At 45.3% G+C, this 27,521-nt stretch overlaps 1 protein-coding gene across 3 annotated transcripts in view; it reads left to right on the top strand.

Moving 5' to 3' along the window:
• Positions 1–27,521, top strand: part of ATP8B1 (ATPase phospholipid transporting 8B1) — a 110,044-nt gene that overhangs the window by 43,803 nt on the left and 38,720 nt on the right. For 2 of the 3 annotated variants that reach the window (XM_065932807.1, XM_065932808.1), the window contains exons 2-9: positions 10,927–11,129; positions 20,116–20,213; positions 22,079–22,192; positions 23,595–23,693; positions 23,809–23,870; positions 25,144–25,216; positions 25,327–25,397; positions 27,202–27,284. In XM_065932807.1, the coding sequence (XP_065788879.1) occupies positions 10,949–11,129; positions 20,116–20,213; positions 22,079–22,192; positions 23,595–23,693; positions 23,809–23,870; positions 25,144–25,216; positions 25,327–25,397; positions 27,202–27,284 (781 nt within the window). In that variant the 5' untranslated portion in view covers positions 10,927–10,948. Of the gene's footprint in view, positions 1–10,926; positions 11,130–20,115; positions 20,214–22,078; positions 22,193–23,594; positions 23,694–23,808; positions 23,871–25,143; positions 25,217–25,326; positions 25,398–27,201; positions 27,285–27,521 lie in introns of those variants that run through there. The other variant, XM_065932809.1, reaches the window with a different exon arrangement.

Raw genomic sequence — 27,521 nt, 5'->3', positions numbered from 1 at the left:
ACATACCATCTACGTAAACATTGAAACATCTTTACATATGAATATTTGGAAAATTTATGACATCTTTACATTAGAAAAAAGTACCAGGAGGGAGTTTGTATTTTCAGTTGAAGCTTCTTGGAAGAAAAGCTATGACAAACCTAAACAGTGTATTAAAAAGCAGAGACATCATTTTGCCAACAAAAGTCTGTATAATCAAAGCTATGGTTTTTCCAGTAGTCATGTATGGATGTGAGAGTTGCAACATAAAGAAGGCGGAGCACTGAAGAATTGATCCTTTTGAACTGTGGTGTTGGAGAAGACTTTTGAGAGTCCCTTGGACTACAAGGAGATCCAACCAGTCCATCCTAAAGGAAATCAGTCCTGAATATTCATTGGAAGGACTGATGCTGAAGCTCCACTACTTTGGCCACCTGATGCAAAGAGCCGACTCATTAGAAAAGACCCTGATGCTGGGAAAGATTGGGGGCAGGAGGAGAAGGGGACGACAGAGGATGAGATGGTTTGATGACATCACCGACTCAATAGGCATGAGTTTGGGCAAACTCTGGGAGACAGTGAAGGCCAGGGAGGCCTGGCGTGCTGCAGTCCATGGGGTCGCAAAGAGTCAGACATGACTGAGCGAGTGAACAACAGACCTTTCAGATGTGGATTATAATGGGATGAGGAACAACTAACATTTTAAATCATCTTGTCACTGGACCTCTGCCCAGGGCTCTTGAGGTCTATTGTTTTTATTGCAGGAAGCCTGGAAGCTTAGTGAGGCTGGTGGTTTGGGGTCTCCACCCGTAGAGTACAGGTCAGCCAGGGCTCTAAGGAAAAGAAGGACCTAGACTAGATGTCATGACATCCCATAATCCTTCAGCCCATGGGGTCGGAAAGAGTCAGACAGGACTGAGTGACTAATGCATGCACCCACACGATCCTTAGGAGGAAATTGGGATTTTACGTTGACTAATGCACTGGGAAGGTGATTACGATTATGATATGAAAGATAAAAAGGTAGGTTTCATGTCTCCTGCCCTGACATGCCAAGCATCCCTCTTTTGGTCTCAGACTGCCTCTGGGTAAAAGCAACCTCCTTTCACGCTTCCCCTTTTGGCTTTGCAATCATTTGCAAAGAAGTAGGATTGATAGTAAGAAAAAAAGGTATGGGTGGGCGCTCTGACACATCTTTTCTCTGCCTTTGACCAGCTCTGAGACAGATCTTAAGAGATTTGAGGGCAAAAACGTCTGATTGAAATCTCATTTATGACCCTGGAGCAGTTACCTAACCTCTGTAAAGCCTGCAAAATGAGGGTAACTCCTGCTTTTCAGTTACATTGTGAGGCTTTCAGGAATTGAGCCCAGCGCCTGAGTGACTGCTGAATGGTCTTCAGCTATAAGGGTGGGTAGGTATCATCAATTGTTGAGTTATTATTTGGCTGTGCTGGGTCTTCACCGCGGCTTGGGTTTTTCTCTAGTTGCGGCGAGCGGGGGCCCCTCTGTTTGCGGGTGCATGGACTTCTCACTGCGGCGGCCTCTCTTGTTGGGGAGCGTGGGCTCCAGGGCACGGGGGCTTCAGTAGGCGCGGCTCCTGGGCTCTAGATGCAGGCGCAGTAGCTGTGGCAAGTGGGCTTAGTTGGCCCGCGGCATGTGGATCTCCCCAGACCAGGGATGGAGCCTGTGTATCCTGCGCTGTCAGGCAGGTTCTTTACCACTGAGCCGCCAGGGAAGTCCTTGACTGATTGTTTATTCTAGAAAAATAAACACACACATTGGGTTTTTTTTCCAGAGCAAACATTCTTTTCCAAAATATACATATATGTATTATTTATAGAGATTCTGTAATAGGACACAATTCTGATTTCAGTCTTTCCTCCAACTTAATATTGTATTTAAGCCTTTTCCTGTGTTTAATCTAGGGCTGTCATTTTTATTGCTACTCTAAAACCATAACTTATAAAACTATTATACTGGTGGACATTCAGGTGGTTTCTATCCCGGCTTTATATAGCTGACAACGACAATCTAAAATTTTTCTGTGAATGGTTATTTTACTTGTTGAATTGTTTTTGTTGACAGTTTCTATGAATGAGCTTACTGGGTCACATGTTGTAAGTATCTTTAGTGTATTGGTACACGAAAGTGAAAGTGTTAGTTGCTCATTCATGTCCTACTCTTCGACCCCATAGACTGCAGCATGCCAGGCCTCCCCGTCTATTGCTGACTCCCAGAGTTTACTCAAACTCATGTCCATTGTTGCCATCCAGCCATCTCCTCCTCTGTCGTCCCCTTCTCCTCCTGTTTTCCATTGGAATGTATTAGTTTCAATGCCAGCAGCCGTGGTTGTGCGTGTGTGCGTATGTGTGTGTATGTAGGTGTGTGAGAGAGAGCTTTACAACTGCCCAGCATTAGATATAGTCATTGAATATTGTTAACTTAATAGACATAAAATGGTGTCTTACCGTTTCATCAGTATGCCCTTTGATTACTTGCAAGAGTAATCTTTTCCTGTGTGGTTGTTCCCATTTACTTATCATATCTGCCCTTTTCCCACCCTTTTATTCAAACAAGCAGTTCCTCTTGAATCTGAATGGGGAATACAAATCATCTCTTTTCAAACTTTCTAAGATTTATGTTCAGTTTTGCAAAATGATGTGGATTCTTATAGCCTTCTGTAGTGTAATCGTTTTGTTAATTGCATCTATCTATCAATAGGCTAGTGATTCTTCAAATACTAAAATGAATTCAACTCAACAGATTAACTTTTTATTTTACCTTGGAGCTTTGGCTTCCGGGCAAACTGTCAGTTGTAAAGCCCCAATGATGTTATATCACTCAAACACGAACATAATTGAAAAACCTAATATTACATAGAAGCAATAGTAATGAAGTAAAATGGGACCATTGTCTCTAATAAGCAAGGATGAAGCTTGAATGTAAAAATAAGCATGCTTTTCTCCTGGTAATTTTCAGTATGTGTTATAAAAACACATTGTGGATTGAAACTGAATCTCCAAAGTAAACATTTGGTGAATTCTGGCATTGTTTTCCTATGAGAATCCATTCTAGCTTTTATTTTACTTTTTTTCCCCTTAGTTTTCCAGACAAAAGAATGGCAGCCCCACCCGATCTTAATTTGAAACACATTTTTCTAGTTGCCACCACCCTAAGTTAGGCGTGTGTTCCTTCTTGCTGCAGCTACATCCACGTACCGAGTGTTCCTGCTAAATGTGTCTGCAGAGGTCATCGGGCCAAGCTGCTTGGTTTTACAGGTGACAGAACTGTGAGATGCTCAGTGTCCAGTGTGACCTCGGGATGGTCTCCCTGCCCAGCTGTCACCTTCCTGGCCACCCACGCCCTCTCCGCTATCAGATTCATCCTCTTAAAGCACTGGGCAGATCGGATGTCTCTCCTTGTAGATATGCTCAGTGCTTTCTACCAGTCGCTAGACTGAAGTCCTTGTCAGGTCCTCTTAGGTCGGGGGAGTGGACTCCAGCCAGATGCTCATGAGCCCGGCCCCCTAAATCTTTCAGCCGGGTGGGTATCTTATACTTTCCTGTGACTGGGTCTTCACTCCAGCTGTTCCTCATTTCTGAAAATCTCTCTTCCATCCACCCTGAGTTCCTGATCCGCTCTGTGACTCCCACATACCCTGCCCAGCTCAAGACAGCTAGGAAATGATTATTGATTTCAGTATATTTGAACATGATATAAAGGGCAAAGCTTTTAAATTTTTGCAACTCGGTGGTATAGGAGAAACCTGTCCGTATCCTTTGCTTACATTTTTCCTGTGACTTAGGAGGTGCTAAGTTGGTTTGTAGACAAGGAGAGCAGTTGCCACTTGCAGTTGGGAAGTGGGCTTTGATGCTTCTCAGTGTGTGTGCTCAGTTCAGTTCAGTTGCTCAGTCGTGTCCGACTCTTTGCGACCCCATGGACCACAGTACGCCAGGCCTCCCTGTCCATCACCAACTCCTGGAGTCCACCCAAACCCATGTCCACCGAGTCGGTGATGCCATCCAACCATCTCATCCTCTGTTGGCCCCTTCTCCTCCTGCCCTCAATCTTCCCCAGCATCAGGGGCTTTTCCGTGCGTGCTCAGTCATGTCTGACTCTTTGCAACCCCTTGGACTGTAGCCCGCCAGGCTCCTGTGTCCATGGGATTCTCCAGGCAAGAATACTGCAGTGGGTTGCTCTGCCCTCCTCCAGGGGATCTTCCCGATCCAGGGATTGAACCCCGAGTCTCCTGAATTACAGGTGGGTTCTTTACTACTAAGCCAACTGGGAAGCCTGATGCTTGCTGGATGGCTCTTCAATTCCAGTCTGAAGCCTCGATGCATATACTGCACCGCACCTAGCACAGAGCTGGGGATGTGCTGAGCGGGTGAATCCAGTCGGAGCTAAATAACCTCGGGAAGATTCCTTAAGCACCTTAGTTTTCTCTTTGGCAAAAAGGCAATGGTAGCACCCGACCACCCGTCTCAGAATAATTGCACGACGACTGTGCAGGACGATGTGCACGCAAATACTTGGGAGTGAAAGGCAAGGGGCAGCCTCGTATTAACAGGAAGTAGCCGCCATTACTAGGATACGTTAGGGAGCCGATGACAGTGTCACCAAGAAATCCTTTTAAGTTTTATCAGGAAACTGACAAAACTGTCTTTCTCTGAGAGGGCAAAATTTCGAGATTTCCCCTGTGCCTTTTTTAATGCAGTCGTCCCAGTTGTGTGATATGAAGTGGGGGTCGGTCTTCCCTTGTGACAAAGGGCTCTGGGGTGGGCTTTCCGAGGAACAGAGGATGAAGCCGTGGGCCCAGAGAAGCCTTTTCTATCATGAGTAAAGGCCTGACTGAGCTGTCCCCACAACGGTGAGATTGATGGGCCCTTAGTTTTATGTTGGCGCTTCTGGGTGGCGCTAGTGGTAAAGAACCCGCCTGCCAGCGCCGGAGACCCAACAGGCGTGGGTTCAGTCTCTGAGTTGGGAAGATCCCCTGGAGGAGGAAATGACAACCCTCTCCAGTGTTCTTGCCTGGAAAATTCCATGGGCAGAGGAGCCTGGCGGGCTGTGGTCCACGGTCCGCAAAGAGTCGGATGCGACTGAGCACAATTTTATGTTAGTTGTCCCAAACGCCTGGGTTTTCTAGGCTTCAGTTTGGAAGAAAATAAAAACTATAACCTTGTTTGTCCTAGGAACGATAATCGTGTTGTTTCTAGAACAGTGTAAAGTTTGAATTTAATCTAGATCTTAGATAGGTTTTATTACTTTTGGTTCGTGAGATTATTCTTGTCTAGTTACAATGGTCATCAAGCTTGTCAGATTTTGCTCTCAAGAGTATTGAGCAGATTCCAGATAGGGTGTGTGGCCTGTGTCTGGACTGACTCAGGTGATAAAGATTCCTGCTGCCTCTTCAGTGGGGCTCCTTTTGGAATAAATGAAAACAATAGCAGCCGTATTAGGTATCTTACCATAGAGTTCTCCTTATTTGTGATTAATGGTATGTGTATTAGTTTTCTATTGCTACATAACAAATGACTCCAAAACAGCAGCTTAGACTTATCTCACGACTTTTGTGAATCAGGAATCTGAGCACTGTTTAACTGTGTCCTCTGCTTTAGGGTCTCTCTGTTGTTTAGTTGCTAAATTGTGTCTAATCTTTGTATCCTCATGGACTGTGGCCTGATAGGCTCCTCTCTCCGTGGGATCTCCCAGGCAAGAATACTGGAGTAGGTCACCATTTCCTTCTCCAGGGGATCTTCCTGACCCAGGACTCGAACCCTCAGCTCTTGCATTGTAGATGGATTCTTTACTGTTGAACCACCTGGGAATCCCCATATCATGATCATATCTCATGTTAAATATTTTGCTTTGTCTGTAATAATAATAATAAATAGGCAAATGAAATGAGGAAAAGTCCATTTCAGAAATACCCTTTCTTGCTGAGGACTTTACGGAGCCATAAAAAAGATGAAGAACGAACAAACACGACTATTGTGAGTCTTCCTTCCTGTTTTAGGCTGGGTCACTGTGGACATGAATCCGTTTATACCACAAAGATATCATTGACCAGGGGCTCTTGCCTCCCCAGCCTCTGAGTGTGTCTGTGTACAGATCAGACCCTGGCTGTGTCAGAACACTCTTTGTTCCTCCTTTTCCCTCATTTGAATCTGGGAACCTTATGATAGCAGTGAAAGTTTGTGCTTTCATTGCTTCTGACTTCAGAGTTTTATTGCAAGGGCAGAAAGGTATTTCTTTGCGCCTGAGTCCCCTTTTTCTCTCTCCTTTAGCACCTTGTCCCCTATAAAAGGAACAGAGAATTTCAGGCATTCAGTCACTTGACAAGTATTTCATAGCTAAGTATTCAAAGATAACAAATGATATATTTAGGGGTTCACGTTTGGAAATCCTGCCATTTACTCCTCCTGTCTTCTGGGGTTTATGACCAAGAGGGCTGAATACTGCGGAAGGCAGGACGGAGAATGAAACATCTCTCCCCTTTCTTTCCAAAATGTTAAACAACCCACCCAAGTGATAAACTGGTGAACAGCAGAGCCGCAATTTGAATACAGACCTATGTTCTTTTCAATGAAATTAAGCTGCTTCTCAGCCTGAGCAGGAACTCAGGACGGTTTCCTAAGATCATGTGACCAGAAAAATCCTTGAATGCTGTATCACATTGATAAGTTTTCAAAAACCCTGATAAAATTTTTGCTGCCTTGCTCCGACATTTATTCACCTTTCCATCTGATGCCATGCTTATAAGCACCTGGATTGATGATGAAATGCCGTATTGGATTGGGTATGAGAAGACACATAACCACCGCTTCCTCCCATGAAGCCAGAGATGAGGTGTGTTGTTCCCTCAGTATTTGGATTGTGCGTCTTCTCCAGTTACACAGCCAGGCTGCAGTTGAAAGAGTACCGTTAACAATCAGTAAGGAAACTGTATGGTTTAGGGATGTTTCCGACCACTGACCCTGGTAGTTTATTTCACATCTTCAAAAAACATGCATGATGTAGCCAGGTCAGTTATAATTATATCTGGCTGTGGGCATTTGTTGTTGATCGCTTATTTTGTTGTTCTCTTATTATCTTTGGTTTTAGTTCAGGGGTCAGCAGACTTTTTGTGTGTAAAGGGCCAGATAGTAAATATTTTTACCATTCATTGTCTATCACTACTATTCAACTCTGTTATTGCATAACATTGGCCATAAACATTCCCTGAAGGAATGAGCAAGGATGTGTTCTGATAAAACTTTATTTACACAAATGGATTAATCTGGTCCTCAGGCTGTCACGTGCGGACTCCTGTCCAGACTGTAAGCTCTCAATGGCAGAGACAGAAGTGCCTCCTGTGTGGTTTCTGGGGAGGACTCTCCCCTTGACCTCCATCTTGCAGTGTCCCCACGGGGCCTCTCCTCTGTGCAGACACAGAAGGAGCCCTTACGTGGTTTTTCCTCTTTTTATAGGGACACGAGACCTGTCTGATTGGGGCCCCACCCAGACAGTGTTATTTAACCTCAGTCACTTCTTTAAAGGGCTTCCCAGGTAGCTCGGTGGGCTAAGAATCCACCTGCAATGCAGGAGTTAAAGAAGACATAGGTTCGAACCCTGGGTCGGGAAGATCCCCTGGAGGAGGGCATGGCAACCCACTCCAGTGTTCTTGCCTGGAGAAGCCCGTGCACAAGAGCCTGGTGGGCTACAGCCCATAGGGTCGCAAAGGTCAGACATGACTGAGTACCTAACACTTTCACTTTCATCCCTCAGTAGCCTGGGTGGCGGCTCAGTTCCCAGTGTCTAAGGTTGCACTGTGTGCCTAGCAGATGCCCAGTGAAGGTTGAATAAATGCACAGGTGTCTGTGACGGGCTGGAGTGGTGGGGAGAGACATAAAGTTTCCAAATCTGTATTTTACATAGTGCCTACCTGACAAGGATTAAGATTTAGACCTGGAAAGCTGCTTGATGTCACCAAGGGCTTCAAGGAAATGATTTCTAATTAATTTTTCTTCAGTAGTCTACGACGATGGAGCTTAACTGTTCTTTGAGTGTCTGAATATCACACACACAGACACCCAGCAGAGAGCTTCCTGCTCAGCTTAGAGCTCCCCGCCCAGCCTTCCAAGGCAGCCACACAGATCTGGCCTGGAGTGGATGTTGCGTGGTGAGTGGGTGGGTTGTGCAATGGCTTATTTTCTTTGGATCACATGGCTTGTGGTTATCGAGTCTATTCCTTTTTGTTTGTCTCCTTCAAACCCAAAGGACTGGATCCAATCTTAACATGGGAAATAAACACAGAGACACTGGCAGAAATGATGACAAATTGATCACTTACGAAGTGTTTCTATAGAATGCATTTATGCCACTCACCTGGATACTTAGACATGGTTAAAATGGTAAATGTATGTTGTGTGTGTTTATTATTAATAATATGGGCTTCCCATATTATTGGCTCAGATGGTAAAGAATCCACCTGCAATGCAGGAGACCTGGGTTCGATCCCTAGGTTGGGAAGATCCTCTGGAGGAGGGAATAGCTACCCACTCCAGTATCCTTGCCTGGAGAATTCCATGGACAGAGGAGCCTGGTGGGCTACAGTCCATGGGGTCACAAAGAGTCTGACACGACTGAACGACTAACACGCTTTCACACACTTACTATTAACACAATGAGGAAACTTTCTCTGTGGTGCTTTCAGACCTTGCCCTATTTTGTGCGCCCTTGTAATGGAGAGATGAGATCCTGATTCTGTCACTTACCAGCTGAGCCCCAGTATCCTCATCCGAAAGATGGGTAGATAATGTCTACCTCCCAGGGTTGTCCTGCTTGATATAAAATAGGTGTCCAGTACATGGTCACCACTTTTATTATTTTTGTTCTGAAAGATTTCTGATGAAAGTCTGCCCTTAAGAGTTTGAGAATTTTTTAAGGGGTGTGTGTGTGTGTTAGTCGCTCAGTTGTGTCCAACTCTTTGTGACCCCATGGACTGTAGCCCACCAGGCTCCTCTGTCCATGGAATTCTCCAGGCAAGAATACTGGAGTGGGTAGCTATTCCTGTCTCCAGAGGATCTTCCCGACCAAGGGATCGAACCCAGGTCTCCTGAATTGTAGGCGGATTTTTTACCATCTGAGCCACTAGGGAAGCCCTAAGGAGTGTATTAAATTTAAATACTAGCTAAACCATAAAGCTCCAGTGTTCTTGCCTGGAAAATCCCATGGACTGAGGAGCCTGGTAGGCTACAGTCCATGGCGTCGCAAAGTGTCAGACATGACTGAGCGACTTCACTTCACTTCACACCATAAAGCTGCAAGTAAGGCCCATTAAACAAGTGTAAAATCTCAAGAAACAGCCATTTACTAACCCATAGAAAATTAGGAAAGAGAGAAAATGTTTTACTTGGCAGTTAAAGGTTTTAACCCTGAATCTGCCTGTCCTTAAGGCTACTCATGTTTTGCAGTAGTCTAGTATTTTACCTGGCTTCCTTGGTGGCTCAGTGGTAAATGAAGTGATAAATGAACTCCTGCAAATGAAGGAGTTGTGGGTTCAATCCCTGTGTTGGGAAGACCCCTGGAGAAGGAAGTGGTAACCCCCTCCAGTATTCTTGCCTGGAGAATACTGGAGGGGCCAGATGGGCTATAATCCATGGGATTGCAAAAGAGTCAGACAAAAGTTAGCGACTAAGCAACAGCAATAATCATTGGATATCCATGTTGCTTCTGGGATTTATTTTAAATAATATTGGACAAAATCTTCACTTAAATATTTGAACATTTCTTAGATGTACACTTATGATTATAAAAATTTAGATATTTAAGACACTAGATTTGGTATAAAGCCTGCAGCCAGCTAAATAGTTCCACTCAAGGCAACTCACCTGGATAAAAATATCTAACAAACTATAACATGAAAGTGGAATATAAAAGATACCTCCTTGGAAAGCAGTTGTCCTTGCTCCCAAATTTCAGTAAGTATTTTACAAGTTGTCCAGTGTTGTAAAGGTTTGCTTTCTCCTCTGTAGCCTCCAAATAATAATACCTTCACTATGCTGAAAGTTTCAAGGAGCCAGTGTTTATAAAGCATTTCATTCAGAGTCCCTCATGCAGTTAACACTAAATAAATGTGAGCTGCCACTATTAATGATATCAAGTACATGTAGGTAGGTATGATGCTTATGTATCAGTAAATAATGCCAGAAAGTATTAGTGTAAATATATTCCTAATTTGAATATAATTGAGGTTGCACTTGGAACTTGTATAGTGTCACTTTATGCAGTGATGTATACACAAACACAGATTCTAAATATATGGAGTGCGTGGTGACAGTTAGGAAAATAGGCTAGAATGTGTTTTCAAGAAGCCATTAGGAAAATTTGAGGACTAAGCTGGTATTTAAAGTACATCACACAGTAAAAGCTCAGAATATTAATGTTAATAGCAACCAGATATTGTAGGACAGTGGTTTTCAAACTTTGAAAGCAGGGTGCACTCCCCAAGAGAAATTCAATTCCAGTAAGACCCCCAATGCAAATAAACGTACGTATGTGTCATCTTTGTAAAAGTGTTTAGCCAGACAGTACTCTTTCCATGCCTGCTGTACTCTGATATTTTTAAATCTGTTTCATTTTATTTTAATGTTGGTTGTGAACCGATTAAACTTGCTGGGTAGAGACACACAATTTGAAATAAAACCTTAAAGCTTGCATACCCTTAAAAAAAGTTGGCAACTACATTATTGTTGTTGTAAATTCTCACCCAAGCGTTTAATCAATAATAAATGGTTTTGTTCTTATTTGCATGATAAGTTGAACTTTGGGGGTCCTTCATCAGTCTTATTTCCATGTGGGTAAATAACGTTCTGTCAAAAGCATCATAAGCGGATGCAGGAAGAATTCAACCGAAAACTAGGCACGGGTCCTATTTCACCCTGGTTTCCCTTTCTTTTAAACCAGGTAGTTCCAATTTGCCAGCAGAATGAGTACAGAAAGAGACTCAGAAACCACGTTTGATGAGGATTCTCAGCCTAATGATGAAGTGGTTCCCTACAGTGACGATGAAACAGAAGATGAGCTTGATGACCAGGAACCTGCGGTGGAACCACAGCAGAATCGGGTTAACAAGGAAGCGGAGGAAACCCGGGAGCCGTTCAAAAAAGGTAGCGTGCTGGGATCTGGAGGCCAGGCACCCGTCTGTCCTCGTGTGGGCAGTAGCAACAGGTGCAAAAGACGGATGCTCCGGGAGGCATCTTCTTTCTCTCAGCTTCGGATGAAGCTTGATGGGCTGGGACCAGTACACGCTGTCCTCAGTGTGGTAGGCTGGTGGGCCGTGACTGTCAAGCTCTGCAGAGAAAACGGAAGGTTCTTGCTTTGTGTCTCTATTTTTAGAAAGGAGCTGAGTCTGGAAGAATTTGCTTGTTGCCACACCCAGGAACCTTGGAGTCACCGTAGTGCTTGTTCAGTCCTTTGTGAATATAAAATGGTTTTGACTTTTTAGTAACAGGGGCAGAATGTGTAGGTCTCTGATTGTCACGAGGGGCTATGATGCAGCAAAGAGTGCTCCCTGCCCCGACTCAGGGCCGCTTCAAGGCCGGCTCTGGACCACGGATTGGCAGACGTTTCCCAAGGGACAGGTAGTAGCTATTTCAGGCTCTGTGGCTCATACAGTCTCTGTCACAACTTACCGCTGATGTTTCTTGAAAATGGCCATAGACAACCTGTCATTTGGGGTTATAGAATGTAGCTGACTTTCATGGTTGTCCTTTTTTTCTCCCATGACTTTTCTATTTCATTTCCTACTAGTTCTCCCACCCTGCGAACACATGCGGTCTTTTCTTCTAGCGCTTCCGCTCCAGGAGGAAGCCGATCCTTTGTTCTTTACACCCCAGATTTGCACCATAGTTCAAGTTGAAAATGTTTTCCTCCCCGGTCCAGCGACATAACTGGTTTCCCATTCACAGAAATCGCCAGGAAGTTGTTCTCTTTCTGCCTCTCCCGCTGCACCTCGTTCCAGCCTCAGTCAGAATAACCCCTGGTTTTGTCTGGCTTCCCCGTCATTGCCGACCCCCCTTCCAGGCCTGCCGGAAGCCTGCCCCCGGTCTCTCCCTGCAGGATTCTGCTGCCTGTTAAGCTGATTTATTTGTTTGTTTGTTTTCCAAAGAGGTTTCACCTGTAGAAAAACAGATAAAGCACGAAATCCCACTGATGTAGTGAATCCTCCTGCTCTGCTCAGATGGTGTCCATCTTCTGCTCTGCTGTGTGGGGAGGTCTTGATGGGGAGGGGATGTGGATGGGTGTCCACGAGGGCTGCCTCCCACCACAGGCTCCAAAACTTAGGGAGGCCATCTGCTCAGTTACCTCGTTGTCCCCTCCTCAGCTTTCTGCATCAAACACTGAGCAGCATCAGGTCTTCCTGTGGATGTCTGGCTGTAATTTTAAGCTATTGAGCACTGAAATCACTATAATTGAGCTTTGTTGAAATGAAATCACTGCCAGTCTGATGAGGAATGTGGCCTCTGTCATAACAGGTCCAGACTGGATAGTGTTCGAATGGGGATAAGGCAGAAGTCGCTGGACAAGTTAGCAAGGGGAGTTCTAGTTGATTGCCCAAATAGTAAATAATGTGTTTCTTCCTCATTCCTTCTCCCACTGTACTTTTTTAGTTTTATATAACCATCATGGAATCTACCCTATGTAGGTATGAGCTGGCTGAGAATGGGCTTGGTGCGTGTAGGGGTGAACTTTGCTGTTGGGCTTGCTGCCATATTATCAGATGTGTGGTCCAGGACAAGGAAATGGACGGAGTTGGGTGCCTGTGGAATTGTCGGAGGGGCACGTAGTGGGTGGAAACGCTCACCTCTGTTTTTTTCCAGCTCTGCCTTCACATTCTACTGCCGAGGGCTTTTTGCTGGTCATGCGGCTCCCAGGTCATTTCTCATAGATTGCTACCCTCAGAACACAGGCATTGCAGGGAGCTCAGACTTGATCTTGGCTCTTTAGAGTCTTTTCCAAGGATAGGGGAATTTGGTGGTTCTCAAAATCTCTTTCAAGTGACTTTTAAAATATCATTATTATTATATTGACCAAGAGACCACTAGTTCTTGACCAGGGATGGGACCCAGGCCCCAGCGATGCCAAGTGCTAACCAGTGGACAGCCAGTGGAATTCCCAAGCATTATTATTCTGACCCCTCTGTATGCCCTTCCTAGACACACAGAGGACACTCAGGAAGTGCTTGACCCCTTTCCTTTCGCTCCTGCTTCTACCCTGCACCCCAGCAACCAGTCTGCGTTCTCTCCTCCCCCCCTCCTCCCTTCTTCCTCTGCGTCCTTCTTTCCCCCTCTTAATTTTCCCCCATATTCCTACTTGGGCATTTTCCCAGTACAGATCATTGTCTTTTTGACTTCCTTTTTAACTGTCATCTGTCTGTCTTGACATTTTACGTGAAGGACAATTTTCTTCAAAGAGCTCGCTTCTTTAGAACACAGAGCGTGAGGCACTCTGAAGTGCCCTCCAGCTGAGTGATACCAGGGACCCGGGCCTCTTCCAGCAGAGCAGTGTCTAAGAGTGTGTGAACCACGTTCATTTTTCTTAACCATATTTTAGTGCAGAAAGTTGGTTCTCTTTTTTTTTTTTTTAAAGATGGTTAGCCTCACTTTAGTAAGCAAGTGTTTTGAGAGACCCATTGCAAGTACTTTTCAGTTGAAGGACATTTCTTGTGTGCTGCAAGAATCAAGAACAGATGTGAGCCTGCTGTCAGAATGTGCCTTGAGGGGAGAAAAACCCGCAGATTTTACTAATGTCCGTGTACCCTTGGTTTCCTTTGCGCAACTGTTGACAAAACTAAGGGGGAATGTTTCCATGCGATGGAATGGACATTCTCTTGTGAACACACAAGAATGGTATGTCCCAAGTATGTTCTCGGAAACACTGTTTCTACCAGATATTTCTGGACACAGAGATTCTTTGGTCCCTGAGACTGGAAACCCAGAATTCTTTATCCTATTGAAGTTTAAGTTTATCCATTAGCATACAAGAATCCCAGAAAGCTTTGACTCTAAAGAAACCAGTTTAATTTTATTCAGTCGCAGGTTCCTGAAATTCCTTGACCCTGGGTGGTTTGTTGGCTTGTTTGTGTATGTAGCCTACCCCTCCACCCTGCTGGTAGCCCCAGGTCACCTCCTTGGGTAGCTCTGTGCCAGTCGGGAACCAGCATAGGGGTGGAGGCCCTTGGGAATGGACACATGCCCTGCGTTAGCACACTGGCTCACTCTTCTGAGCCTGGGGATGGGACGAGAAAGCTGCCTCCTGCCTCCGAGGCCGTGTGGCTTGGTGAGTTAACCCTGCCCTCTTCTCGCACTGGCTGGCTTACAAACGCATGTAACCGCGTCCCTTTCCTGCAGCAAACTCCTACCTGGATCCCGCTTTCTGCCTCGGGCGGCTGTCCTGTCTCCTGTTCTCCTGCAAACCCATTTCTCTACCAGCACAGCCCTCTGTTCCCCCGGTCCCTCCCCTCCAGGGGACACCCCAGCTCCCTAAGGATGACGCTTTCGGCAAGATCACCAAGAACCCCAGAGCCCAGTCCAGTGGCTCTTTGTCAACCTTCTCTTCCCGTGTCCGTTTGCTCTGAAGCACGTGACCTTGACAGCCTCTCCTTCGGGAAACGGGACTGCACTCTGGCCCCGACACTCCTGTTCCTCCTCTCTTCCGCTACTCTCCACCCCACCTTTAAGGTGTTCCCCCTCCTGGTCACCCTTCCTTCTCTGGCTACAGGCCTGCCTGTGGCAAGCTCATTCTCTTCACTTACTGCGTCTCTGTTCGTGACCCAGAGAGGTGGTGAACGTGCTGGTATGCAGGGAGGATGCTGGGTGCGGGCTGTGAGGATTTCAGCCTTGGCTTCATCACTTTCTAGCTCTGTGACCTTGAGGGAAGGACTTCTTTCTCTGTGCCTCAATGTCCCCATCCGTGAAATGGACCTAACATGAGTACCGACCTCATCGGGTGGTTGGTTGTGAAAATTAAATCAGAAAGTAAATGGGAAAGAATGAGAACAGTTTCAGGTATGCCATAAATGCTCAGTTCATACTGGCTGTTATCAACCCTGCCTGTCATCCCCTCTCTCATCTTTCCACCATCAGATCATCTTCTTGACCCTTCTGCTTCCCTTTGGGGTGTTCAGATTCTCCTGGAACACCCCCAGGCTGAAGCTGCTGGGTCACTTCTTTTTTAACAGATCCTTCCATCCTCAAGTCTAAGCACAGTGAACCGATGGAGAGATGGATGGGCTGAAGAACAGTTAATTTTTCAGCAATGAGTTCACCCACATATGTAAAGAAACTTTCGGTGATTTAGTGTGTTCCCTACCTCTGCCATCTTAGAAGCCTCTCCTGTTGGTTCAGCCTTCTCTGTTTTTGCAGACCTGTGGCCGTTCTGCTGACCCCACCCCCAGGCTTTCCCGTACCTCACCGGCTTCTCAGATGAAACCTTAGACTGAGTCTTGGGTCGTTCAGCTCACCTGCGCGAGGGCAAGGCACAGTGTCTTCAAACAGAGACGACAGCTGGATTGATGGAAAAGTCTCTCTGTGCGCATTTTAAATGACAGGGACAAAGCTAAAGTTTGCGAAAAGAGTCTCGGTCATGGAGTGCCTTTGTCTTTTAATGGATCGACCTGTGGTTCCTCTCTAGGAGCTGTGACGAAAGAGCCAGCCTTGGGCGGGAGTCAGGGAGTGCTTCCTAGTGGAAAGGCATGCCTGAGCTGCCGAGAGAAAGATGAGGAGGCGTTAACTAGAGGCAGGGAGAGGAAGGAGGCTGCCCAGTGGTGGGAAGCAGCGTGCACGCCTGTGGCACGTGGAGGGGCTGGAATTCAGCCTGGGGGAGTGAGGCCCTCATGGGGAGAGGACGGTTGTGATCTCACTGTCTTCCTTCTCAGCATCCATCACAGTGTGACTTGGAAACCACTGGTTTTTATTTCACACAGGTTGTACAGTGCCCTTCTTGCAGCTAATCTGCAAGTGCTCCAAGGACCCAAGGTCCAGCCTGTCTTGTTTGTTCTGAGCTGGTGTCGGGGCAGCAGGCTTGGCGGGCATTTGTGACTGACAGCAGGAGAAGCTTCAGCAGAGGTATGAATAGGGAACCAGGTGAGGCCTCCCCTGGTCAAGGAAGGCTTCCTGGAGGGGAGGACACCTGTGCTGAGTCCTGAGTAAAGGCAAGCGGCAAGTTGACCCGTGTGGTCTCAGGGGCAGGGCGTGCCAGGGTGAGGCAGCTGGAAGGAGGGCTCCCTGGGGCTGAGAGTTCAGGAAGCTTCGAGCCATTTTGGAGCTTGATGATGGGTGGGGCGGTGGCCGTGCTGAAGAGTTTGGACACTTTGCTGAGGGCATCGGGGAGCCACGCCAGCAATTTAGGCTGAAAACACGGGCTCCTCCTAGTGCTGCCGCTCTGCTGCTGTCTCCTCCTCTCACCTGTCTCCATCCCTGCAGAGGACTGCCCTGCCCTGGGATCTGATTCCACCTGCTTCCCTGGTGGCTCAAGCCCACCCGTGTGACTGGGCCCTGTCTTCCTCTCCGACCGAGATGGCTGCGTGCAGCTTGCAGCCCTATTTGCATGTTTGATTTGGAATGGCATGCAGCATGTATCTGTGCGTGTATGTGGACTTATTCAAAGATACTTTAAAGATTTACTCATTGTTGGATGCAGGTGTGTTTCTTCCCCATGACTGCATAAGTTTCCATCTTTTCCTGTCTTCTCCTCTCTTGATTTATTCCCATTCACCATCCCATTGTCTTTTGGGATGATATTTTTTTTATTGACATTTTTTTGGCTGCACCACATGGCTTGCAGGATCTAATTTCCCCAACCAGGGATTGAACCTGAGCCCTTGGCAGCAAAAATTTGGAGTCCTAACCACTGAACTGCCAGGGAATTCCCTTGAATAATATTTTCAAAAATATTAAACATAATGGCATCATGACCATAAGAAAATCAGGCAACTTACATATATTGATTTAAACCTACTTATTATTTAATTAACCTATTATAAACATATTTATTGTCATCCTATAAAGGGAAAGAATTGAATTACAAAGGAATTTTTTCCCCAAAGGTAATAGTATTGATAAAAGGGGACAGAAAGAAAATGAACTCCCCCACCTGCCTCTTCTGTGTCTGCTGTTGCCCACTTCTCCTGTGTCCTTCTGGAGATGTACACATACCACTTTGTGCAAAGGTTACTTACAAACCCGAGACCTTACGTACCCATAGACACATATACACATGGTCACACGTGTGCAATTGTGTGTGCACGCCTGCACCCCTACTGTGCACTCATTCCGGGTGTTACATGCCTGTGTGGCCAGGGTCATTTGATGATCTCCCCCATCATGATGTACGTATAAAGCTCCCTCATTCTTGTCTGTGGACCACACAGACTTTCATCATGTGGATGTTTAACCAGCTGCTCATAGTGGTATTTCAGCTGTTTCTAATCTCCCTGATAAACAGGGCTGCAGTGAATAGCCCTGAGACACATTATTTCTTTATCCGAGTGTACGCACACGCAGTGAGCATGTCTGTTGAAGTTTGATAGATGCGGCCAACTTGTCCTCTGCAGAGGCCACCTAAGGGGGCCTGTTTATTTTGCCTTTGTGGGATAAAAATGGGTACTTCACTGAAGAATTGTCCTTGTTTTTTTATGAACTTGGGTATTTTTTCATATTTTTAAGAGCCACTGAATTTCTCTTTGTATGAATGGTCTATTTGTTCTTTACGCATTTCCCTCTTGGGTTGGTTTTTTTGTTTGTTTGTTTTTTGATGCTAAACTTTTGATCATTTAGCTCTCCTGGTTTGCTGTAGCCTGTACCAACTAACACAGTTTTTTGGCTGCAAAGTTGTCTATAATCGAGCGTTCAGAATGAGGGGTCAGGTAAAACCGACTTTCTCTGCCATATGTTGATGATCAAAGGACTTGGTGACCCTGGGAACACCCAACATCATGTGGCCATATTTGCATGTATTAAATACATATTTACATGTATTAAATACATGTTTTTCAGGTGATTTTGAGCCAGTGGCTGATGGTAAATGCATTGATGGTTTTATTAGGCACAACCCTTGTGAATTAATTTCCTTCTTGCGTTTAACCAAAGGGTCATCAGGTGAAGGTGAATTTCTTTGTTGGTTAGTGTATTACTTCTGTTTTCTTGGTCAATATTTCCATTCTAGAAAATGGTACAAGATATCTACTTTTTCTATAAATTAGCCTTGGGGTCTAAGTGTCCAGTAAGGTTCTCTGTTTTAACTGGGTACTTAGTAAATGTTAATCCAAAACATGAATATTTCCAAGTGCTATTTTGCCACCTTTCTTAAAGGCGTGTGCTTAACACAACACTTAAACGATATTAATAGGTGTTCTGTGATATTTTTTTAAAATGTGCCCCTGGTCACATTAGTTTTGAAAAGATTAGATTAAATAAAATTAAATAAGTCCTTTATTACAGGACTTCTCAGAGACTTTAATACACCAATGGGTCATTGAATGTCCAAGAGGAGGATGTTGGATACTGTGTCTCACAAATGTATTTGACCACAGAAACCGTTTTCACTTTCTTTTTCTTTTTGGTTCTTAATTTTTTTTTTCATTTATTTTTATCAGTTGGAGGCTGATTACTTTACAATATTGTAGTGGTTTTTGCCACATTGACATGAATCAACCATGGATTTACATGTGTTCCCCATCCTGTGTTTTCACTTTCTTTATCGTCTCTCATTGAACTGCTCCTCAAGCAATTAGCATGAAACTCAGGAAAGTATCACGGAAAGCAACTGGTTTCTTTTTCAACTGAAATTAGGCCAAGTTTGTCTGAATTAGGCCAAATGAGGAACCCTGTTAGAAATAGTTATTTTGATTATTTGACAGTAATCAGTTTTCTGAAATTAACTACAGATGCTGCTATAGTTAAACTCAGGGTGCAGAAGACGAAGACACCAGTTACTTTCTCCAAGCTCTCCAAGGTGTTATTCACAGTATAAAATTAAGAGACCAAGGTCATTTCTGATAGACCTCCACTGCCCTTGAGGTCAGATACCACCTTCAGTCTGAAGCATCCCAACCAAACCGGGCTGGAGGTGAGGGTGTTGTGTGTAGACAGAGGAACCGTTGGCTGCAGGACTTAATTATGAAGCAACTTTAAGGAGCCACAAGGGGGGCGAAGAATCCAGCGCATGAACAGGGTGGCTTACTCTTCCCTCTTGAGCACTTCTGACTTTGTTTTTTATCCCTTCTCATTGGTCATTTCTCCTTTTTTAAGGAATCTTAATTATTTTTCTTTTCGACCTTCCTGAATTTTCAAACAGCAGTTCTCAGAGGTGTTCTAGAACACTGGTGACCAGGGATATGTCACGAGTCATCTGAGAGCCAAATGAAACCGTTAACAATTTGCAGATTACCATAAAATGGAATGAGGAGGGCATGGCAACCCACTCCAGTCTCCTTGCCTGGAGAATCCACGGACAGAGGAGCGTGGAGGGCTTCAGTCCATAGGGTCGCAGAGTCAGACAGCACTGAAGCGACAGCACACACACACATTTTATAAACCAAGTAAAGGAGTTTGAAGAAATAAATTAATTTGGGTGTAACCTTGTGGGGCTCTGGGGTTTTTGTTCAGGCCATGTTTAAATGAGGATTTCTCTTTTGGAATCAAATGTTCTATGGACAGTGGTCAATTTATAACATGGGCATTGGTTTGCTTGGGCCGCCCTAACAAATTACCATGAACCGAGGTGACTTGAATGCAGAAGTGTGTTATGTCACCGTCTGGGAGGCTAGAAGTCTGAGATCGGTGTGTTGTGGTGTGTTGATTCCTTCTGAAGGCTGTGAGGGAAGGGTCTGTCCAGGCCTCTGTCCTTGGCTTGACTGTCTTCCCTCCGTGGGTATCTCTGTGTCCTGGTTTCCTTTTATTATAAGGACAACAGTCATATTGGATTAGGGTCCTCTCTAATGACCCCACTTTAACTTAATTGCATCTGAGTGACTGTTTCCAAATAAGGTCATGCCCTGAGGTACAGGATGGGGTTAGATCTTTGATGTGTGAATCTAGGAAAGACATAATTCAACCCATAGCAACAGGCTGATTTTCTCTTTCTTTTTTAAAGACTGTACGTGGCAAGTCAAAGCCAATGATCGACGCTTCCACGAACAACCTCAGTTCATGAACACAGTATTCTTTTGCATTAAGGAGAGCAAGTATGCGGTAAGTTGATTTTAATCAGTTAGCTTTATTAAAAGCCAGTTATTTTCCCCCCAGTAGCCATGCTGCTTACTTGCTTTGTGTGACACCTGCCTTTCAGGTAACCGCTGGCCGGGGGCCATTGACGGTCATTGTTAGTTCTCTAGAATGTCATTTTTTAAATTGAAGTATAGTTGATTTACAATGTGGGATCAGGGTCTGCTGTACAACAAAGTCATTCAGTTTATACATATATATATATATTCGTTAAGAGATTATTTTCCATCTGGTTTATCCCAGGACATTGAATAAGACTTCGTTGTTTATCCATCCTATATGTAATGGTTTCCATCTGGTAGCTCCACACTCCAAGTCCATTCTCCTTGGCAGTCACAAATCTGTTCTGTATGTCTGTGAGTCTGTTTCTGTTTCACAGATAAGGTCATTTGTGTCTTATTTCAGATTTCCTAGAATGTCCTTTTTTCTCATCACAGTAAGATGAACTACCCTAAGGGTGTATGGGGCAGTGTGAAACAAAACAAAGTTGATTGAAATTTTCCCTCTGAAGATACAAAGCTCTTTTTAAAAAATTTTATAAAAGAGCATACAGTAATATCACAGATGCCCTCCTTTTTGACAGTAATAAGAATTTGAAAGGAATCTTGGTAACTTATCTCTCCATCCTTGGCCTGTGATGGATTTAGAGACTTTGAAGATATTTTCGCCCCAAAAATGCTTATTGCCATTGAAATATAAAGAACAGGAGCCAAGTCTGGGCTGAAATGTGGTCTGTTAGATTCCTGGGACTGTTCCACAAAATACCGCCAACTGGGCGGTGTAAAACAACAGAAGTTTATTCTCTTACAAATTGAAAAGGCCCGAAGTCTGAAATCAAGGTGTCGGCGGGCTGATTCCTTCTGGGGAGAGACTGCTGCAGACTTCTTGGTTTCTGGCTGACAGCCCCGGATGCTCCTTGGCTTCACACCACTCCAGTCTCTGTCTCCCTGTATATTTCTCCGTGCCCAGTTTTCCTCTATGAAGGCCAGCAGGTCTAATCATTGGATTAGGCCTTATCCACCTTAATCCAGCGTGACCTCACTGTAATTGATCACCTCGGCAGAGACCGTCTTTCCTAATATTTGGTCAGCCAAAACGTTCGTTTGGATTTTTCCGTCCCATCTGATGGGAAAACCCAAGCTAACTTTTTGGCCAACCCAGTAAGATGACCATCGCGGGTCACAGGGTCAGAACTTGAGTGTATCTTTGCGGGGCACACAATTCAACCCACACCTGTGTCTTTTACTCTTACACACCCTCCATTGCTTTTATAAGAATGTTCCTTTTCCACCCATGTTGACACCTCTCATTTACTGCTCATCTTTGCCCTGTTTTCTAAGAGGCCCTACGAGATCAAGGAACCAACAGCAGGATCTGTTTGTTCACAGTGGGAGTTGCCAAAGATACCTTTGAGGTGAAATGTCTGTGTCTTGTGACTTTCTCTGACATAAGCCTCCAAGGCGTCATTTTGAGGCCCAGTTAGAAGTAAAAACTTAAAGAAAATCTCAGTATCTTTCAAACAAATTATATCCTAGTGTGCCTGTAGGTCACAGGGCTGATTTTTGTGTCTGGGCTTCCCTGGTAGCTCAGCTGGTAAGGAATCCGCCTGCAATGAAGGAGACCCCAGTTCCACCTCTGGGTTGGGAAGATCCCCTGGAGAAGGGATAGGCTACCCTCTCCAGTATTGTGGCCTGGAGAATTCCATGGACTGTATAGTCCATGGGGTCACAAAGAGTCAGGCACAACCGAGTGACTTTCACTTTCACTTCATACATTGTGTATTGTGGTAAGTGTGGGACCGTTTAGAATGATTTTCTCATTTTTTCCAACAGAATAACGCAATTAAAACATACAAGTACAATGCGTTGACCTTTCTACCAATGAATTTGTTTGAGCAGTTTAAGAGAGCGGCCAATTTCTATTTCCTGGTCCTTCTCATCTTACAGGTAATAATACCCTTTGATATCTTAAATCTGTTTTGAATTATGATGACTCAGTAACGTTCAGGTTGTTAGTGTTTAAATTGTATATAAAATCTTGAAAGTTTTCTATATGGTCATCTGGGTTCTGGATGTAAGAAACTAATATCCAGAATCACTTCATGAACAGTGTTACTTGAACACTGAACCTGAGCACATGCGAATGTTATTTTTCTTCTATATTTTAAAAAGTTCAGTTTCATACTGATGTCAGAGTTAAAACATACTGATGTCATTGTTAAAACTGGTTTTCCTGAAGTGAGTCAAGTTCAAATGTTCACTTTGTGAAACAGTTGTACCTTAAAATTAAATCTATTTTTTATGCTTGGCTTTTATTTTTTATTTAGTTGCCAAAAGGTTATTGACTTTTATTAGGATTTTGGTCATAATTCTCATAATTATTTTTCTGACCTGGTTTTACACCAGAAAGGCCTATTTTTTTTTTTTTTTTCTTCTTTTCCTACTTGGGCAAGAAGTCCACTTAATCTGGAGGGCATTACTTTTATCTGTCTGGGAACTGTTTTACGATCAAAGAAACTATACACCCTCTAGTTGCCACTCGGAGTTTCCACGTTTAGCCTTGATGTGCCGGTTTCAAAGGATGGCGTCTCCACTTGGTTTCATCAGATTCTTTATGTCAAGTGTTTGATTTGGAAAATAGTCTCACCTGCTGGGATTCGCCCAGTGTAGTTTAGTGAAACTGTAACCTGTGTGTCTGAGTGGAGATGGCGGATGCACAGGTGGAGGGAAGACGCAGGAGGGAGAACTAGACCCTCCGCAGGTTTAGTGGAACCTGAGACCTGCTGACGTGATCATAAGGTGGTCTTGTCGAGTGGGACGTTAGGGACAGGCTCGTGCAGAGAGAAACCCTGCCAAGTTTCCAGGACCGCTGCATGGCGAGTGGGCCGCTCTCCCTTCCTTCCTTCTAGAAGGAAACGGGGCGTTCTACCTTATTACAGTCACAGTAACATGGGACATGAGCGTCCTCCCCCATCTCCCCACACCTTGGTTATCCTTCCTGAAGGCACAGAGAGTCAGGTGAGGGTGCTGGTAACAGCCTTAGCCCTTTGCTCACACTCTTTCTTCACGTAATTCTTACAGTCTGCGGGATTAAGGATTGGGTTGGCCGAAAAGTTCATGTGGGTTTTTCTGTAACGTCTGTCTCTGTCTCTAGGCTCTGATCCAGGAAGCCAGAAGCTAGAGAGAGAGGCAGGAGAAGGGCTAGCTGGATGCTTCGGCACCATTCCATGCCTGCTGTGCAGGATGCCAGCTGGATGGCGGTGGAGATTAGGCTTAGCGTCAGCGGTCGCCTGTATCTCTGCTGTGTCTTCCTGGGCACACACGCCTGCCCTTTTTTAATCTCTTTCAGGCAATCCCTCAAATCTCGACCCTGGCGTGGTACACCACGCTGGTGCCCTTGCTTGTGGTACTGGGCATCACGGCCATCAAAGACCTCGTTGATGACGTGGTAAGGATTCCTCATGCAACCGCCTCCTCACCGCAGCAAGCGTGTTTTCTAGTGGCATTCATAACTCACCGTTTTAAGATGATTAAAATAACCTTTCCCCATCCCTCCTCTCAAGGCGCGCCATAAAATGGACAAGGAAATCAACAACAGGACGTGTGAAGTCATTAAGGACGGCAGGTACCGTGCCTTTCTGAACGTGTGACTTTTCATCCAAGGAGGTAACATACAAATGCATCTAGAAGCAACCTTAGAGATAACTAGTTGAACTTGGAAGTCTAACGGCACATTAACCTCCTCCTTGCAAAGGCCTCTCGCCACTTCTGAAGACGAGGCTATCCCCAGGTTGCAGTCCAGGCAGTTACCTGCTGGAGGTCTGTGTCCTCAGCCCGCCTGGGTTTCCTTCAGCCTGGAGTGTGCGACTCCCTCTCCGCTCTCCCCCAGCAATTTGCCCGAATGCCCTGAAACCCTTCCTGAATCCCCAGCTGCAGTGGTCTCTCCCTTTGCTGGGCTTTCAGAGCTTTTTGTTTTCATCTTTCTTGTTATGAGCTGAGTTTTATTAGAATTAGTTGTATCAGAATCTCAAAAAAAAAAAAAAAGAATTAGTTGTGTAGGAATCTCATCATCTATAGTATCTCTGAGGTCTGCCCATGCTATATTTTAAATTTTTTTAAATGTTCATTTGTTAGACAGTCAAACGGGTATTTCCAGGAGAATTTAATATCAAAGGAAGCAATCTTTTTATTTTATCAATATTCTTATGAGATTTATTAGAAAAGTGATACACTCATTTAAAACATAAGTTTAAACAATAGAGAGGAGACAAGAACTAGAGTTGGGGACTTCCCTGGCGGTCCCGTGGCTAAAACTCCAGGCTCCCAATGCAGGGGACCCAGGTTCGATCCCTGGTTGGGGAACTGGATCCCACATGCCGCAACTATGAGTTTGCATCCCACAGCTAAAGATCCTGCATGCTGCAACAAAGATCAAAGATCCCAAGTGCTGCAACTAAGACCCAATGCAGCCAAATTGTGTATAAAAACTAAAGCATCATGAGCATTCCAGATGGCTATGTGGGATCCATAATGCTTCCCTCTCCTGGGATCAGCAGGTGATGGATAGCTGAGTGGAAGGAAGCAGAATGACTGGGAACGCAGGACATGCGCAAAAACAAAGGGGTGGCGTGTATCTCCTTTCTGCACATTTAAGGAGCCCCCACTGACCCCCGATTATACAATGTAGAGTGGAAAGGAACGCACCAAAGTTAGCTCTGCCTTTGTTTCTTCCTCCAGAGGAGAAGATGAGCCTCCTGACCCCTTAATCATCAGCTGGCTGACCTTCCCCTGGGATGTGCATGTTTTCCCAGAATTTTTGGCTCCCAGACAGCATCATCCAAATCCCCTGCCAGTAACCTGAAGAGTGCCACTGAACTATCATTCTTTTCTACATTCAGGTTCAAAGTTGCCAAGTGGAAGGACATTCAAGTCGGAGATGTCATTCGCCTGAAGAAAAATGACTTCATCCCGGTAAGGGGCTCAAGCTCTGCTGTCTCATTGCCTACCCTTCCCTCTGACCTGGTGCTCGGTTCTGCCGTGGGCGTGGGGTCTCTGTTATCGGTGTGTTTCGTTTCAAACAGGCTGACATCCTGCTGCTGTCGAGCTCCGAACCTAACAGCCTCTGCTACGTGGAAACGGCCGAACTGGATGGGTGAGTGGGCCTTAGGCGGGCGGGTCGGGAAGCTTACCTGTGCAAGGCTGACCGTTGTCATGTGAAACTTGCGCACTTGGACAGGAAGCCCTGAGGTCTCCCTTCACCCCTGGATACCCAGCAGCCTCTCCTTGTAGGAGACCAGCCTCTCTGCCTTTGTCCCTAGTGAGTACCTGGTAGGACAAGCAGGAAGACAGCAGTGGTCTGACTCCCTAGTAGGCAACTTCTCTGCCTTATTCTGTATTTGCGAGCCTGTCTTTCAGGGCAAGTAAAGCTCTGATGACAGAGTGTGCGCCTGAGCCCTTTACCAGCTGCTAAGCAGCGTCAGACACCGACAAACGGCTGCTAGTAACTATTTGGGGGGAAAAAAATAGACTTTTAAAGTCTTTGCCAGTAGACAGTTTTCTCCCTTTGTTGGTATTTGTTACTATGCTACCACTTGAAAGGATTTTTTTGACCATTTTGACCAGTTTTCAGTACGTTTATGGAATACTTACTAGGTTGCAATAGTTTTACATGGTAGGTCATTTAATCCTGTTTTTTTTTTTAGTTAAGAAAAGTATTATTATTTATTATTATTTGCCTGTACTGGGTCTTAGTTACAGCATGAGGGATCTTTAGTTGCAGCACGTACGATTTAGTTGCCCAACCAGGGACCGAACCCAGGCCCGCTGCATTAAAGACGTGGAGTCTCAGCCACTGGACCATCAGGGAAGTTCCTCATTTAATCTTTTCAGCAACCCTATGAGATGTGTGTTATCACCTTGATGTAACCCATGAGGAAGCTGAGGCCCTGGAGGTGAGGTCGCCCGCCCAAGATCACACAGCAGGTGGCAGAGTTGGGGCACTGCTCCCCTCTGCTCACTCCCGAGGCTGCTGCCTGTGTTCCTTTCTTGGCATCAGCCCCTTTCTCACACCCACAATGAGCATGAGCTTCTATGGAGAGCTGAGATCATCCGAGTAACCGCGAGGTCTGTCTTTGGTCTATAAATCAGTCGGTTGATCGTTCAACCTAAACTGTAAAACAGCTCTTATTCCCACAAGCGAGAGATCCTGAAGTTTTGCAAAGATATAAACTCCTAGCGTGCCTGTCGGAGCAAACAGAATGGAAAGTTGAGAGCTGCGGGTCCAGTTCTTAGTAGATGGGAATCCCCAGTTTTCATGGGGCTTGAAAACCGACTCACCGCAGGAAGCGTGGCTTGTTCCCCAGAGCGCGTGCGCCCAGCCTGGCCCTGGGGTCCTCCCGCCTGTGTTTTGCCTTCCACTGTGTGCGGGCGGCGCGTGCTCAGCCCTGGGGGTGAGGTGACCACCTCCTTCCTTACAGAAAATTCACCTTTCACAGGCATAGGATCCGGTTATGCACTCTGGGAAATATTAAGTTGATAAGAGTCTTGACCCTTTCTGTAACAAATATGTATCCTAGATTATCTTAGTGTGATTAAATGTTAGAAAGAAAGTTTTAAATAGCAGTTTGGTAGTCTGGGCTGGTGGTAAGAATTAAGTTAGGGAGGAGAGAGACAGGAAGGTTCTGGGCGCCCCGGGCCTACCCAGGTTGCCTCATAGTAACAAACTGTAAAAGGGGACCAACCCAGGGGACTCCTGGGTCAGGAGTTTTTCTCTTGTTCCGGGGATAACTTCATCCAAACCTGAAGTTCCAAGGAGAACAGAGAGTTTGAAAACGGAAAAGGCTGATTATTTAGCTTTCACTTCCTGGTAAACCTAATATTACTTTGTACAGTGTTCTTCATATTCCTTTTCCAACTCTGAAATTTGCTCATTTAATTCTTTTTTCCTTTCCCTTTAGAGAAACCAACTTAAAGTTCAAAATGGCACTTGAAGTCACACACCAATATCTCCAAGAAGAGAATTCATTGGCAGCATTTGATGGTTTGTGCAAACATGTCTTTTTGTTGTTGTTTAGTCACTAAGCTGTGTCCGACCCTTCGCAGCCCCGGGGGCTGTAGCCCGGCAGGCTCCCCTGTCCGTGAGATTTCCCAGGCGACAATACTGGAGTGGGTTGCCATTTCCCTCTCCAGGGCATCTTCCCCACCCAGGGATCAAGCCTGCGTCTCCTGCATTAGCAGGGGGATTCTCCACCACTGAGTCCCCAGGAAAACCCTCACT

The sequence above is a fragment of the Muntiacus reevesi genome, chromosome 4 (genome assembly GCF_963930625.1).
Source record: "Muntiacus reevesi chromosome 4, mMunRee1.1, whole genome shotgun sequence".
Taxonomy (NCBI): Eukaryota; Metazoa; Chordata; class Mammalia; order Artiodactyla; family Cervidae; genus Muntiacus; species Muntiacus reevesi.
This window is presented reverse-complemented; position numbering and strand designations above follow the sequence as displayed.